We start from the raw sequence: 17,951 nt of genomic DNA on the forward strand, positions 1-17,951 counted from the left end.
GTTGTAGGGATGGTGATAGGGGAGTAGATCAACATACCTCATGCAGGAACAGTGGCAGAATTGACTTGAACATGATTTATGGTTCTATGACCAAGCTTGACCCCAGAGAAGAGTTGAGGAAATGTACTATCCTCCTTTCTTTGGAGAGGTGTGGTTGTTGGGTGTGATGTGTTATGTATACCCCAGAAACTATGAATATAAACTGTTATGTACTGTCAAACATAGTCATCTATTGGTTGATTTTGCTTAATTATTTTTATGTGTTGCCTGGCAAATAGTAAGTTCTAAATAAATACTTATTGACTGTTAAAATGAGAGGCTCACATGAGGGTAGAGGAGATAGAAGAGAGATAGTAGTTTTGCTACTGGTGATATACCTGGAAATGAGTATAATGTAGAAACAAAAAACAACCATAAAACCTTAAAAAAGAGAAAAGATTATGTTTCTATGTAAACTTAAGAATAATCATTATAACAACGTATTTTAACAGCACAGATGACTGTTATTCAAAGGAGAGCCTTATGTATTCAATTAAAGGCCCAAATGCAATAATTGAAGAGCAGAGAAGTTAACATAAGAAGAAATATTTCAAGTGAGAACACAGTGGACATTATCTGATATTGCAATCAGTTTGTGTAATTTTACTAATTCGTTGCCATTTTAAAGTCAATTCCTAAAATAGATGCATATTATCTATTTAAAAAAAAAACCTCAGGGGCAGCTAGGTGGTGCAGTGGATAGAGCATCGGCCCTGAATTCAGAAGGACCTGAGTTCAAATCTGGCCTCAGACACATAACTTACTAGCTGTGTGACCCTGGGCAAGTCACTTAACTCCATTGCCTAACCAAAAACAAACAAACAAAAAAACCCCCTCAATCCTAATAGTCTTAGCACATCAATTTCATAAAGAAGTAGGATAGCAAATATTCCCTGTGATCTCTAGGATCTAATACTATATGATTACTCTGATAAATAGAAGCAATGCATTTATAAAAAGAGAACAAGTCACTTTCAGGTGCTCTGATTTAATAATCTAATTATTATTGACTGAATGATATTCTAATTAAAAGCTCATGAAATACAACAGCAAAAGGAAATAGATATAGGATAAGACTAATCCTTACTTTACTAATCCATAAAACTGATACTTCTCACAAAATACCTGGTAAGCTACCTTCAAGTCTTATGGGAAAAAAAATGAATAGCTGCATTTGGGTCTCATTACTAATTCTTAAGTTAAAAAAAAACCTACAGCACATTTTGAAAGGTACTCTCAAAGGTCATGAGAGGAATTAAACTGTTATTATTAGATAATTATTTAATTTTAGTGATAACATAGGTATTACTGGACACAGGGAGCCTTCACTAAGAACTTTTCACCTTGGACAGCTAGATGGTACAGTAGATACAACACTGGACTTAGAATCAGGAAATCTTATCTTTATGAGTTCAAATCTAGCCTCAGACACTTACTAGCTGGCTGACCCTGGGCAAGTCACTTAACTCTATTTGCCTCAGTTTCCTTATCTGTAAAATGAGCAGGAGAAGAAAATGGCAAAAGACTCTGGTATCTCTGCCAAGAAAACCCCAAATTGAGGGGACATGACTGAAATGATCCAACAACACCACCTTGGCCACATAATGGCCATCTCATAGGGTTCTGCATCCTCCATGATGCTCCCTCCAACTTATTTTGTAGAATCTCTGTACCTCAATTCCCTGACCCTTTCTGCATAAACAGTTCATTCCTAATTTTCTTCTCCACCTTTTTCTATGTCTGCAAAACTGCAAAACTGTATCCCATGAGAAAGGTATACTAGAAAATTACTTCCCAATTCTTGTATGTCACAAACTTACTAAAATAACTGAGGGTCATATAGATTTTTTTTCCCACTGCACTACATTCATGTGTCACTCTGATGGCTCTTCACGGCTTGGAGGTCACCCCAGGTTCACCAAGGCTACGCCAGCAGGTCACAAACTCTTAGGAAGCCTACCAAAATGAAAGCCTTCAGGTTGGGTTCTGGGAAAGGACTGTTTGATCGTTGCCCAAGGTAGCTAAATTAATCTAAGATCATCAAATGATTGGCCACATGATTATTTCTTTTGGTCCTGGCTATCATTAGGTTCATTTATGAGGTCATACAGAGGTTGTGATCTTGGTTAGTTAAAGGATCATACAGGCTGATGAAATCACAGATCTTTTGACATATCCAAGTTATCACATTCACCTCCCATTTCCTCAACTTGGTCATTACTCATGACCTATTATTCCTCCATCACAGCTACATACAGAGATGGCTATACCCTTGATTTTGTGTTCCACAGTTATATTCATGGACCCTGAAATGCCTTTATCTGATCATAATCTGTCATCATTCCACCTCTTCCTCTGTCTTGCAGCTTGAAATCCTGTTCTTCATCCTCACATGACCTCTAATCTCTCTACCCCTCATTTCTTTCCTAGGTTATCACCCTTGCACTGGCCTACACTTTCTTCCGCTCCCCAACATGACACGTTGGTGAACTAGTGCAACTCTACACTGTCTTCTCAAATCTCATACCCTTATTGATGAACTTGCCCTTCTAAGCCCTGGCTTTGAATTACCCTCACCTTCCACTGCCTTTTCATCTACTCACATTTTGCTGAATGAAGCTAGGGGAAAAAAAAATCACAAAATCATGTTAACTGGTCCCAGGCTTGAAACCTAGATGTCATTCCTGACTCCTCTTTCTCATCTCCCTGCCCCCACATCCAATCATTTGTCAAGTCCTACCATTTCCACCTTTGTGACATCTCTTGTATTCATGCCTTCTCTCCTCCAACGTTGCCACCACCCTGGTCAGACCCTCATAGCCACATGCCTGTACTATTACAAAAGCTTCCTTGTTGGTGTCTCTGCCTCAACTCTCTCCCCACTCCAATCATCCTTCACTTAGCTGTCAAGACCTTAAAATATCACCCTCCCTCCATTCCAAAGTTCCAGTGGCTCTCTATTACCTCCACAACCAAACCCTCTGTTTTCTAAAGCCCTATATAACCTGACCCCTGCTTCCTTTCCAATATTCTTAAACTTTACTCCCATCCACATATTCTGTGTTCTAGTAACACTGATCCTTTTTTACTTGTTTTTTAAAATATTTTATTTTATTTTTTCAATTACATGTAAAAAAATTTAACATTCATTTTTGAAATTTGGGGTTCCAAATTCTCCTTCTCCCTCCCTCCTCTCCCCCCTCATTGAGAAGGCAAGCAATTTGACATAAGTTATATGTGTGCAGAGTGATGTTGATCTTATTGCTCTCGCTCGCACCTGAGACTCTATCTGTTTTCTTTTTTTAATTAATTTATTTTGAATTATCAACAATCACTTCCATAAGCTTCTGAGCTTCAAATTTTTCTCCACCTCCTGCCCCAAGGAAGCATGCAATCTGATATAGGCTATACATATACATTCCTATTAAAACATATTTTCACATTAGTGATGTTGTAAGTAAGAATTAGAGCCAATAGAAGGAAGCACAAGAAAGAGGAAACAAAACAAAACAGAAGGAAAAAAATAGCAAATAGTATGCTTTGATCTGCATTCAGACTCCATAGTTCCTTCTTCTTTGTGGATAGCATTTTCCATCATGAGGCGTTTGGAGATGTCTTAGATCCTTGTATTGCTGAGAAGGGTTAAATCTATCAATATGAGAGACTCTGTCTCTTAACTAAGCATTTTCACTGCTGTCCCCCATGCTTAGAATGCTCTCCCTCCTCACATCTACCTCCAGGCTTCTCTAGCTTCCTGCGGGTCTGAACTAAATTCCCAATTTGTATAAGAAGCTTTTCCCTGTCCTTAATCTTAGGGCTTCCCCTCTGAGACTAACCCCAACATATATGTCTTATGTTTATTAAATATTTATCTGTATATCTTGTTTGTACGTACTTGTTTTATGCTATTTCCACCATAAGAGTAGTCTGTGAGCTTCTTGAGAGCAGGAACTGTTTTTTGCCTCTCTTTGTATCCCCAGCACTTAATGCAGGGCCTGGCACATAGTAGGTGCTTAATAAATGCTAGTGACTGACTCACATCTTGCAATAGTAGCAATGGCTCTTAGTAACAAATAATCATATAATTTGAATGGTTGAAGAGATCTTAGAAGTCATTTATCCTCACCCCATTATACACAAAGTCACTATAGTTAGACCACATTAACTCTAATTCCAATTTGCTAGTGAAATATAAGTTCATCTCAAATAACTTTATCAAAGTAGAAAATACATATAGTTGAGTCTGGAGACAAACACAATTTAGGCAAATTTACTCTTGCCTGCTAGTATTTAGCCGTGCCCAAGCAGCTGCTATTTTGAAGTTTTAATATGTGAAATATATGACATATTTTATATATGAAAGAGCCATTACATTTCATGAGCTTTTCAGGATCCAACATTAGAGAGAATCACATTATTCTGCTAATGTTTCTTCCTTAATCTACTTTGCTAGTGAAATAAGTTCCTTGGCTTCTATGAACCATACAAAGGTTGAAAACAGTCATCACTGTAGTAAAACATCATACATCTAATTATGTAGTTTATTAGGAGAATAGGTATTAATTACAACTGGGAAGCTTTTTACTGTATGTTTTCCTTGCATATGTTCTACTCACTGACTTTGAAATCAAATCAAGTTGTTATAGAAGGGGTAAAGCTAGGTAAAAACTAGAGGTCATCTTAATCCAAAATTTTTCATGTATCCCTCTGGTAGCCTCTGGGTGTCCATGATTGTATATGGACATATATGGATGGAAGGCAATGACTTCACCTCTTTGGTTATCTGGTATCTACTCTATAGGCAGCTAGGTCATATGGTGGCTAGAGTACCTGGAGTCAGGAAGATCTGAGTTCAGATTTGGTTTCAGAGACTAGCTGCATAACCCTAAGCAAGTCACTTAACTTCTGTCTGTCTCAGTTTCCTCAACTTAAAATAGGGATAATAACAGCACCAACCTCACAGATTGTAGTGAGAATCAAGGAAGCTAATATTTGGAAAATACCTAGCACAGTACCTGGTACACAGTAGATACTTAATAAATGTTGTTCCCTGCCCTTCTTCTATATGTATCATTTATCCGCCTACATACATGCATGTTGCAATGTTGTCATGTATCATAATGTAAGTTCCTCCAGAACAGAGACTATTTTTTCTTTTCCTTTATAATCTCAATGCTTAGCACAATGCCTGGTATAAAATAAATACTTAATAAATGCTTATCAATTTATTTTTGATTGATTATAGTAAAGAAGAAAGGCAAATTAAAAGAGGTAATAAAGGGGAATGGGTAAAATTATGTGGGTATAATGCTTATTTTCAAAATGGGGCACATGGGCCATAGGAACAGTGATTCTATTTCTTTACTTTTCTGTTCCCACATCAAGGTAGACTTGCTCGGAGAAGGTGTTAGTCCTGATATTGTTTTTGCTTTCAATGTACACTGAAAGGCAACCTGAAATGGTTACTTCTTTTTTCTATACCCTATCTCAGGTCAGTGTTGGCTTTCACATAGAAAAAAGCCAAAAGATGACTGCAACCATTGTTCCAGAGCAAAATAATGAAATGATAACCTGGTTTTCACTAAATCACTGTGATTGAACCCCCATTATTAGATGATGATAAATAATTTTAGCCGTAATTTAACACATTCATTCCTATTTCTTTCACAGTAGTACAAGGAGTACTTAATTAGAATGTTCTACTTTGAGCACATAATGGACAACCAGTCAGGCTCTGCATTCTCCATGATCCTCACCTCCTTCTGGATATACTGTCCTGCTTTGGCATCTATTTCCTTTGATGACCATCTATCTTCTCTTCTCTAAATACAAGTGACTCCAAGGCCCTTGAAGCTTTTTTCTCCTCTATATAGTCTATTCCTTGGCAATCTCATTTGGTCACAGGGATTCAATCGTCCTGTCTATTAACTAACCAACCCTAATCTCTCTTGGACTCCAGTCCTGTATCTCCATCTGCCTGTTGAATACCTCCACCTGGATGTCCTGTTGGCGTCTCAAATTCAAAATGTCTAAAATGGAACTTATCATGTTCCCACTAAACATGTAGCTTCTCCAAACTTCCCTATTTCTGTTGAAAGCATTAACACCCTCCCAGTCATCCACATTTTTAGTTGCCAAGTTATACTTGATTCCCTCACTTCCTTATCAGTTGCCAAGTCAAGCTGGTTCTACCTCCACAAAATCTCTTTTATTTTCTCTTTCTCTCTACTTATATCGCACTACTCTAGTTTAGGCCCCCATAACCTCTTTCCTGAATATTGTAAGTCTTCTGCTTGGTATCCTTCCTTTCAGTCTCCATCCCCTCCAATCCATCTTCCTAAGGCACAGATCTGACCTCCCTGAAAAATATTCAATGACTCCTCTTGTACTAGGAGAAAACATAAACACTTCAATCAGGCATTTAAGGCAGTACTTCATGGTGTACCTCTAAATGCGTTTCTAATCATATTACATACCGTCCCTCTTCGCGCATTCTTTGTTCCAACTATACGGGCCTACTAGCTGCTTCCTGAACCTGACATTCCATTCTCTATCTCAGTACATTCAGGAAAACCATCCCCTAACCCAGAATTCAGTCCACCTCCCCCCCCCAATCCCCTCATCTTATCTCTGACCTTCAGAATCCTTATTTTTTTTCAAGGTCCAACTTAAGTGTCAGTCCTTGGTGTTACTTTTTCTTATCATTACAACCCTTACAGTTGTCAGTATTCTCTCCCTTCTCCAACCTTATAGTAACTTATCTGCTTATTTGCTGTAATGACAATAGCTGTTATATAGAACTTTTAGGTTTGCAGAAAAGTACTTCATATGTATTATCTCATTTCATCCTATTATAGACAGACAACAATTCTATAAGGTAATTGCTATTATTATGCCTGTTTTATAGATGAGGATACCAAATCTGGAAGAAGTTAAGTGACTTGCCCAAAGTCACAGCTTGCTTAGGTAGGATTTGGACTCAGATCTTCCTGACTCCAAGTCTAGCTCTCTACTATTCCACCTGTCTAGTTATATCCCTTTATTAGAATGTAAGCTCCTTGAGAGTAAGAACTATTTGGTTTTTGTTTTTGTAGTCTCAATATCTGACACAGTGTTTTGCACACAATAAATGCTTAATAAATGCTTGTTGACTTGAACTGACAATTGATAAAGAATGAAAGAGACAGCATGAGAAATGTTGGTTTTGACTTGCATTCTGAATTTGGACCCTAAAAATCCAATGAATAAATAACCTGATGATTAAAGTTATTTATTCATTAAAGTTATGTCTTAAATGGTACACTTTTTAAATGATCTTGTAGGCTTCCATGAGAACCATTGTTTTGGCATGTTTAATAATTACCTCTAAAGAGGATTCCTCTGCTAAAGTTCTCTACTGTTGCTTCATCAGTGCTGAGGCAACCCTGGGTTCTAGAAAGTTAAGCCAGGTCACCACAAGCTCTGTCAGGTCCCACTAAGCTGGAAAGGCTGGTATAGGCCTAGCCACACCTGGTATATTTGTTGTCTGAGGAACAGGTTGTGTTCAGATAGGCTCAACACCAGGCTGGCCACAGTGTGGTAACTTTTTTCAGACACTGGAACTCTTAAAAACCTGACCTGATCGCCACAATTGCTTGTGCCCTCTGCTCACCCTATAAATGACTTGTTTTTGTATTTTATTTTCCTTATACATTTTGTTTCCCCATAATAGAGTACAACATTCTAGAAGGCAAAAACTATTTTCTCTTGTTTTTGTATTTCTAACACACAGCATCATGCCTGATATATAGTAGGCCTTTGATAAATGATTGGTGAATGAATGAATGACCTACCTGCTAAATTGTGGAGAGATTGCAATCTGCTTCAGTGGAGGGAGTATACACACCAACAAAAGCACACATTTGACTTATTGGAATAGAAGTAAAATGTACAGATTTTTCTAGAATATACTGAAAATATAAAGCAAGCATAATGTTGTTTTGATTTTTGTCAAAACTTACTGGTTTTTCTTTAAGCAGATTTAACAAGGAGGTGTATGTCAGTAGTCACTATTTGTATCATCTGTGTGGTTCTAAATTTTAGTCAATCTAAGATATCAAGCGAAAAAAAACACTAGAGAAGAAACTTCTCACCTTCATAGTTTTCCTCTATGCTACTAGTTTGGACTTAAATTAGTTTGTACTTCAACACAGAACACTGCCTTTCTCTTGAGAGAACCTGACACTAGTTTGTTGTGTTTTTTTTTTCACTTGTTTTGTTTTTTGTTGGCTCCTACTTGCCACTGTAGAAGAACTCATCTGTAACCCAGACCAGTCACAGTGCAATGAAATTTCTCATTCCCAAAGCTAATAATATTCATTTTAATTACTCTCTAATTGTTAATGAAAGAGGATCTGTTCTGCAGAGATTTTCACTCCAGAGCACAAAACCCTGTTAAGCTTGTTGCGTGCAGCTCCCCAGAGTGGAATTGGTGGTTTCAACAGGCAGGAGAATGAACAGAACTGCCCAGAACATTGTTTCTGAACAAATCCAAATTAAAGTGAGTTATCCCAAGCAGAACCACAAGCAAACAATTTGCCTGAAGGTCAAGAAGAGATTGGTAGCTTTTGCCTTAAGATGTCAAGAAATCAAGGATGCCACTTGGGTCACTGGGAAGCACCACCTAGTAAATAATAAGACCTTTATTGATTGCCATGGGTCCAGAAAAGTTGATTTCATTTACTGGCCATCTGCAAATGGAGATGTCTTCCAGAAGCCTGTGGTGTCTACGTCTTTGTGCTAGTAAGTGCCTAATGACTCATTTTCCTCAGCAGAAGTTTTCATAATCCTGGAATTCAGTGAGGTGTGCCTGGGGAAAGTCTGAGTGTGAAAGCTTTCATGTCAGTTTCCCAGTCTCTGCTGGAGGAGAACTCAGCTGGTACCCAGACCAGTAGGCTAAAATAAATAGCAAACAATAACACTGACTAGCCAATTTTAATATACCGTCCATATTCTTGGGTTCCTCATTCCAGAACTACCTAGAAATCTATTTTATTTCAGGAGGAAAAAATAGGACATTTCTAACAATCATTCCCACTTTGCTCGTGGGCATTTGGCGAATTATTTATTTATCTTAGTTTTTACAACATGTTCCTACATATCTAAGTTATACTCAATCATATCAGGCAGTCTTTATTCTTTAATTTAATTAAGACATTTGATTTTAAAAGAATGTTTACATTTAACAAAATTGCATGAAGCTATATGGACAAAGGAATTGGACTGAGAGAAATAGTTATTTCTTTAAGGATTTCTTAAGCTCCCCATAGAGACAGAGTAGACAAGGTTAATTTTATTTCTTGTATGGTCCTATATGCCCTCATTGTCATCTGCCGTTAAAAGTTGGGCAGACTGTACACATAGAGAGAAAACAATGTTTTACTTTTAATCCTTCATTTAGTTGCAAATAAAGTTATTTTAAACCCAGTGGTTTTCCAAAGCATCCTGCAAGTGATTTCCAGGGGAAAATGAAACATAAAACTGGACATGTATTTTAAAAAAAAACAAAACAAAAAACAAAAAACAAAACTATATGTCAACGTAAGCAGATGTTGGTGTACAATTTACAAGGAGGGGGGAGCTATAAAGCCTCCCTAGAGCCACCCACAGGTCATTTTAAGGCCAAGAAAACCCCCAAAATCTGTTTCTAATTTTACAGAAATCCTTTGAAATTTGGCACAGCATTCAAAAGTACGCGGAAAAAAAAAATCTGGTCTTGGTTTGGCCTCCAACTGCGAAAACAGACTGCTTCTTTTTAACTGCTCTCATAGATCCAGTGACCCACACTCCGAAGAGAGGATTTTCTTTGCTTCAGAAACATCTGGAAAAATGAAGGTTAGTATATGGAAAGTAGATGTCTTTTAAAGAAAAAGTGTTGGACCTATTGTTAGGAGATTTTTCGGTTTAGAAGGTGAGACTTTTGTCCATTAGTATTTACTTCCTGGAGGGGGCTGGGGATGGGAAATTGTGCTAAATATACTGTAGAAACATAGTTGCAGATTTGGATGGGTTCCAGCAATTACAGTCAGATCAGTGGAAGAAGACAATCAAATGCTTTGTGGGGTGGGAGCAGGAGGATTTAGATGCAAACATCTTTTTGACGTTTCAACATTTGAACAGACCCCGAGAATACAACTAACTTGTATGTGTGTGTGTGTGTGTGTGTGTGTGTGTGTGTGTGTGTGTGTGTGTCTCTCTCTCTCTCTCTCTCTCTCTCTCTCTCTCTCTCTCTGTGTTTAGCTCTGGCTCAAAATTGTCCTTGGAGTCGTCACCTGCGTTCTACTTGCCTTGCTTGTGGTCTGCATTGTTTTACGTCCACCGAGAGGTAAGACCTAACTGTGGGTTACCCTGTTTCCCCATAACATCTAGAAACTGGTGATGTTGCTACCCATGTTCCAAAGTGATTTAAACATCTCCTGAGCTTTTATTTGTCAAAGATAGCCTGTTAGCCTTCATAAGGCTTTAAAAAATCATATAATAATATTAGTATCACAGATTAGAGATATACTAAACCAATGAAGATACCAATATAGAGATTCAAGGTGAAATTTTAACACCTGACACCCACCAATTCTCTTAAGTATCATCCATGCCATATGAATTTACTTTGTCTATTCAAAATGACATTGATTTAATGGATTCAAAGTAATTTTGGTACTTCATCAGCCTTGTTCTCAGGTTTACTTAGGAAAAAAATCATCTTTGTGGGATGGAAAGTCTCAGGAATATCTGAGTATACTATAGAGAAAATGAAAGTATTCATTTAAACACTGGAAGAATCGATTAAGTAGCCCAGTAATACCTAGGTATTGGCTTTCTTGCTGAAAGACATAAATTTGGACCCAGATCAGAGAATGAGTAGGCTCTTACATTCAAAGTTGGACTAAAGAATACTAGTTTCTAAAAATGAGCATGTATTATGGTAACAACCCATGGTGGGCAGGCAGAAAAGGAAAGTGTCACCAGACGAATAGCTTAGATTAAATTTTATTTTAGCTTTTCACTGGAAAGCAAACACTTTTCCCTTACCCTATGGGGTGGTTTGAATTTTAAGTTAAATGTCTAGGCAAGGATAACCTATGGATTTGGTGGCATAGCTTCCTTATGTAAATCTTTTTTGGAAAAAAAAGCCTTACCTTGTAAACAAAAAGAAAAAAAATTGCTAAAACACTCCAGGCTCTGATGTTTGGTAAATATATGGATAATGCATTGTACTAGCAAAGAGATGCCTTCAGCTGAAAGTAAATTCATAGGATTAGGGACATCAAATGGAACCGGTGTGATTCTTCAAGTTAACACACACACCACACACACACACACACACAGACAGAGAGAGAGAGAGAGAGAGAGAGAGAGAGAGAGAGAGAGAGAGAGAGCTTGAATGCTCCATGAGCTCCGAGGAGGACTACAATGAAAATGGGCCTCAGAAAATACATTCCTTGCAAATTTGCAAAACTTCCACAAGATTTTCACAGATTTAGAAAGGGGATAGGATTTAACAGAGGGTGAAAAGCAGTATTCAGAATGTCGTTATTAAAAATAGTTTCTTGTCTTCGATGCTTTTTGTCACTTCTTGTTGCTATCTGGTCCCAAAGGAATGTTCACAGGCTGTTGAGGTGTCCCTTTTACACTGAGTAAAAAAGATCAGGATTTCACTTGAGTGGTTTTATGGCAGTTTACAATTGCAGTGGTCAGGTGGTAGTTCAGAACTGATTTTGACCCCTTTGAGTGCTAATCTAGTTGAAAATAGCACCTGATTTTTAGTAACCCGAGAGAACATGAAATGACTACTTCCACTTGTTGCCTCAAAATGAATACTTGGGGACAAAAAGAGCATATTTGGTTCTAACTCCATTTTAGGCACATATACTCACACTTATGTACCTGCATGCCTCTCATACTCACACCTATAGAAAAGAATAGACTGACCTTTGAGTTTTGGAATTTAACCACTAATATCCTTTTTTTTTTTTAACCAAACTCATGATTTTATTAGTGAACTCCCAATGAAGACACTCTCTCTACCAATGCAGATGGGAACCTACTTTGAAACTTACAGTCTTAGAAAGTTTCCCTGGGCACTAAGAAGTTATGTGAATTGCCTAGGGTCACTCAGCCAGGAGGTCAGAGGCAGGACTTTGTTCCTGGGCTTCCTCACTCCGAAGCTGTTTTTGTTCATATGCTATTTGAAATTGTTCTTGTCAAAGGCAGTTGGTGACATAGTGGATAGAGCACTGGGCCTGTGAATTGGGAAGACCTGAGTTCGAATATGACTTCAGACACTAGTTGTATAACCCAGAGCAAAACATTAAACATAATTTTCTCAAATGTTATTCCATTCCCTACTGAGATCCCAAATGAGGATCAAATGAGGTAATATTTGTAAAAGCACTTAACACAGTGCCTGGTACACAGTAGGTACTATATAAATGCTTATTTTTCTTCCCTACTATTAAAAATATAGACATGTGTAGTGATTTTCACTAAAGTCAGTATGTACTGTTCAAGTTTGAGAAACAGGAGGCTTACTCTAAAAGGGAGAAATTTTCCCCAGCTTTGGTTGAGGCAAGGGTTAGACAATTAAAGAAATTCTGAAATTTTAATAATCTCTGAGCCCATTCATAACTCAGACTGTATTTGAACCCAGAGAGAGACTTAACAAAAACCAAGCCATTCGCAGTGAAAGAAATAGGTTGGTGTGTTTGTTCAGATAACCACCTAGTTAGTACATTGCATGCAGCTAACCCTGGCATCCCAATACTAACGCACACTCGAGACCAGGTATTTCACTTCTATCCTGAGAGTTCAGTATTCATGGTCAGTGACAACTTAGAGATCAATACAATTTAAATCATAGGCTAACATGAAATAGGAGAAAATCATTTTAATTTAAGAGTCCATGGGGCAGCTTTGTGGCACAGTGGATAGAGCACCGTTCCTAAAGTCAGGAGGACTGAGTTCAAATCTAGCCTCAGACACATAACACTCACTAGCTGTGTGACTCTCGTCAAGTCACTTAACTCCAATTGCCTCGCCAAAAACAAAAAGAGCCCAAAAAGTCATATCTGACTATAAAAATACTCAAAAAGCAAAAGATTTAACACCTCTGTTCTGCTTTGGATCTAGGTTCTTAGATGATAATCCATCATTAATCCTAATAGGACAGAGGACCATGGATCCTAAGCTGAAAGAGACCTCAGTGACTTTCTAGTCCAATGACAAATGCTTGTTTTAAAGAGGAAGAAACTGAGAACGAGGAGGGTGTTAAACTGAATTGGCCAGGGTCAGATAAGCAGAGTTCTACACATTGCACACCTCTTCCTGCCATGACTTACCCATAACTCTCTATCTCTCTGACTTTGCACATCATGTCCACCTTACTAAAATGTTCTGCTTAGGAAGCAACCAAGAAAGGAGGCTGGTTGACTGGTTTAATTTGTTTGATTGCAGTAGTAGCATGAAACAGAGGCTCCCAATGTCATTAAATTCATGTTTCCCATTATTTCAAGTTGGATTTGATTTTTGTCTTGTTTTTTACCCTCATGGGAATGTTTCTACCGAATGACCTTGAGGCTGAAAATGTCCAAAAAATAGCCCTAATAAAAACAGTATTTTTGTATACGCCCAATGACTTGAAAATAACTTTTTTAAACTATCATTCAATCAAATCATAGGATCATAGATTTAGAGCTAGAAGGAATGATGAAAGAAGCCATGGAATCCAATGACCTCATTTCATGAGGAAACTGAAGCACAGGGAGAAGAATTCACTTGCCCAAAATTACAGAGAACAAGAATCAGAGGGAGAATTTGAACCCTGATCCTCTAGAACCCTAATCCACTGCTCACACCATAGCCAGCTTCTTAAATTCCAAGTGAGTAAATAGATCTTAACTCATCAGCAAGCTATATTTGAAACAGGTAGTCAAAAGGAGTTCAATAATAACCTAAGTGAAGACTTTTTGAAGTTGGGGAAAACAGAAACCTAATTCCTTTTAAATTATTGAGTTTTTAAAAATTGAAAGGAATTTTACATGATCGGTTAGTAACTTTTCCAAATTAGCTTTCAGGGAAATGGTTGGTTGACTGAATATAATCCTCCTCCCCAAAAGCTAATTTCATCACCCTCATTTTTATGCAGAGATAAAACATTTGTAAAATAGATCAACTTTGGCCAGGGGATGATTAGTAGAGGACAGTAAGTATGGCAGTGGAAAATGTAAATACAGAGTTGTAGAGAGATCAATAAGAAAGGACCAAAGTGTGATATAAGCAGTGAGTCTGTTTAAGTTATTTTTCTTAATCCTGTGCTGCCCTGGGAGAGTAATACAAAGAGTAGAAGAACTAAGCATTTATTCCCACTTTTGCCAGAAATCCAGTGGCTCAGAAATAGAACCACATCTTAGACAGTGTGGTACACTGGACAGAGCAAAGAGTTAGAGGACCTACGTTCAAATCCCTCCTCTGACACTTACTACCTGTGTGACCTTGGGCAAATCATTATAACCTCTCTAGACTTCAGTTTCCTCACTTGAACTCAATGGCCTCGGAGGTCCTTTCTGTCTCTGTATCTATAATTCCTTTTTTAGAATCACTGAGGTGCTAGCTCAGTAAATGGCTCCACATCAGAGATGGGGTTGATGACTGTGCACAAACAGATGTTTTGTTAGTTTTCCGGAGCTAGGAGATATGTGCCATCTGTGCCCTACTCTGTCACTTTGTAAACAAGATAAGGAAATTTCACTTCAGGACAGTTGTGTGGTCCTCATTGTATGAGGGCCAGAGGGACAGGGAAAAGTGATGCACCAGGCATTTGGGGACTCACCTTCCTAACCATATTGTACCATATTATTGATGAATGTAAAAAAAGGGGGGGAAGAGATCATCAGATGTATTAATAAGGTCATAGCCTTTTTAAAGATTTTGCCCTCAACCTCTAGGTCCATAATAATACAATAATATCAACAGAATCCCAAATAAGTGTTATTATGAAGTTTCAAGAAAGAGTTGAAAAAGGAAGATGAAAGCATCATTAACTTGTTTGTGAATCATTTTTGTGAATTGTAATTTCTTGGATTCATAATTGAAACAATTTTCTGCTTTGCACTCACATAAAAGTCAGAAAATTACAAATAATTAAAACACAGTTAATTAGTGTTTAAGTGGTTATGAGTAACTATGCAAAAGATGGGCCAACAAATTGAGTATAAGGGCACTGTCAGGAATTAAGTGTTAATCAAGTAAGTGTTAGATATATTTAGAAGAAGGATATGTTTTTAAAATTCATTTCAACTTCTGCTCAACTATTAGAGATCATAAATGATGGTTGCCAAAAGGATGGTTCCAGCAAAAGCAAAAGATTACATTTTAATATTGAAATATTACAAGAGGGAAATTGAAATGCGTTCATATTTATTGTGTGCCTCCTATCCTCACAATACATGCATTTACATTATTATTAGGGAGACAGTTCTTATGTATGTGAAACAATCAGGGTACAGCATCAAATATGGATACCATGACAGAAAACAATGAATTCAGTTGTTCTCTTTGTCTTGAAATTAAGTCATTTAAACCTACATTGATACATGATCACTTTCTTTCCATAATCCTACACTCAAACTTTTGAGGCATGTAATGGAAACATGCAGGAATTGAGTCAGGAAAGACCTGAGTTTAAATCTTACCTATGACATTTATTAGCTGTGTGACCATAGACAAGTCATTTAACCTCTCTAAGCTTTGGTTTCTTTATCTATAACATGGAGATATTAATAACACATTAATTCCACACTTGCCCTCTCCAAATCACACCCTGCCCAGAGTTAATTTATTTTTCTCAGACAGTAGCTACAGGTAAAAATTGTGGTGATGGGGTTTTCGGGGAGGGGTGAAGAGAGTGAGTTCAATTCATCAACCAGATATTTACTTTGAAATTTAATTTGGAGAAGTTAGCAGCTATCCAATCTCAAAGGATGTTATGAAGAACAAATGAGACTGTACAGTATAAATGCTTAGCAAATCATAAAGTGCTAAATAAATGTCAGCAATTATTATTACCCAGAGGAATTATGCCCAAGGACTACTGCTATACTAACTAATAATCCCTGAAAGTCAGGGCCTGAAGGAGATAATTAGTCACCATGTTGCATAAGGGACAAGGTTGGCAGGGTTCCAGGCTGCCATTCCTGGACCAAACACCTGACAACATTCCACATCCCACAGCATTTGGAAGTATTGATCTAACCAGAATTGTGTTGCTTGTTTTGTAACCTTGTACATGTAGCATTAGGTCTTTCAGTTAGACCTTTAAATGAAGGGAAATTACTGCCAATGTCTTCCTAGCACAGGGTATATCCACTTGCCACTTCTAGACCCCTCTGCATTGGGTTGACTTTATTCCACATCAGTCTCTAAAGTCTCTTGCACCAACAAGCTAAGAACTTAGTGTGTATTAGGGAATTCTTGATTTTCATCTACCTGCTGTTATTCACCCCCCTCCACCTTTTTAACTTTTAAATAGTCTTTTTTCAGTTTCAAATTTTCTCCCTCCCCTACCTCCTGAGAAGGCAAGAACAACACAACTCATTGTCAAGCAAAACAAATTTTTGCATTGATTAGTCGTATTCAATTAAAAAAAGAAAAAGAGAGAAAGGAAGAAAGAAAGGCAGACAGAAGGAAAAGAAAGAAAGGAAGGAAGGAAGGAAAAAAGGAAGGAAGGAAAGAAGGAAGGAAGGAAAGAAGGAAGGAAGGAAAGAAGGAAGAAGGAGGAAGGAAGGAAGGAAGGAAGGAAGAAGGAAGGAAGGAAGGAAGGAAGGAAGGAAGAGAGAGAGAGAAAGAAAGAAAGAAAGAAAGAAAGAAAGAAAGAAAGAAAGAAAGAAAGAAAGAAAGAAAGAAAGAAAGAAAGAAAGATATTTGCTTCAATTTGTACTCATCCATCAGTTCTCTATCTGTTGATGGACAGTGTATTTTATCTCAGGTCCTTTGGAATTGTGGTGGATCATCATGTTGATCAGAGTTACTATGTTTTTCAAAGTTGATTATCTTTGCAGTCTTACTGTTACCATATAGATTATTCTCCTGGTTCTATTCATAGAAGTCTTCCCAGGTTTTTTCCCCTGAAACCATTCCCTTCATAATTTCTTACAGCATAATAATATTCCATCACAATCATATATAACAACTTGTTTAGCCATTCCCCAAATAATGGACATCCCTTCAGTTTCCAATTTTTTGCCACCACAAAAAGTAGTGCTGTAAATACTTTTGTCTACATTGGGCTTTTTCCTCTTTCTTTGATCTCTTTGGGGTATAGACCTCTACCACTATCTTGTACTCAGTTTCCTCAAACCACCTTATGTTCCTGGGAGTGAGAACCACAAGCTCTTTCTTCTGTCCTCCATATATCTCCTACTTTGTCCCTAAAAACAAAATATGTCCTTTGGTACAGTGGTGAAGGCTCTGGATTTGGAGTTAGAGGACCTGGGTTCAAATCCGTCTCTGGCACTTATTATCACATGAGACCCTGGGGAATTTGACCTGTCCTAGCAAGTTATTTTCCCTCTCCAGGGATTTAGCTTTCTCCCCTATAAAATGAGGGATTTGAACTAGATGCCCTCTAATCTGTGATTCCATGATCCTAATAATAAGAGCTAGTTACCATGTTATAGAGATTTTTCCAGTCAATCCCATCTTTCTCTACATACTTTAGGGGAACTATAGATTTTTCCTTTCTGGACAATTCTTTTTTCATTTTCTCAAATCTTATCTCATACTCAGCATATTACCTCAGTCTGAAGAGATTGAATTTGACTTGGCAAAGTACAGGAAAATAGCATTTAGAGCTTGAAAACACCTGTGAAATAATCTAGGCC

General features: G+C 37.6%; 1 protein-coding gene across 1 annotated transcript in view; it reads left to right on the top strand.

Moving 5' to 3' along the window:
• The first annotated feature begins 9,527 nt into the window (after positions 1-9,527).
• The window catches only part of FAP (fibroblast activation protein alpha), an 89,947-nt gene continuing 81,523 nt past the window's right edge, over positions 9,528-17,951 (top strand). The window contains 2 exon segments of the mRNA XM_021004967.2: positions 9,528-9,912; positions 10,318-10,402. Coding sequence (XP_020860626.1) covers positions 9,907-9,912; positions 10,318-10,402 — 91 coding nt within the window. The 5' untranslated portion in view covers positions 9,528-9,906.

Source organism: Phascolarctos cinereus, unplaced genomic scaffold (genome assembly GCF_003287225.1).
Source record: "Phascolarctos cinereus isolate Bilbo 61053 unplaced genomic scaffold, phaCin_HiC Scaffold_726;HRSCAF=1367, whole genome shotgun sequence".
NCBI classification, from domain to species: domain Eukaryota; kingdom Metazoa; phylum Chordata; class Mammalia; order Diprotodontia; family Phascolarctidae; genus Phascolarctos; species Phascolarctos cinereus.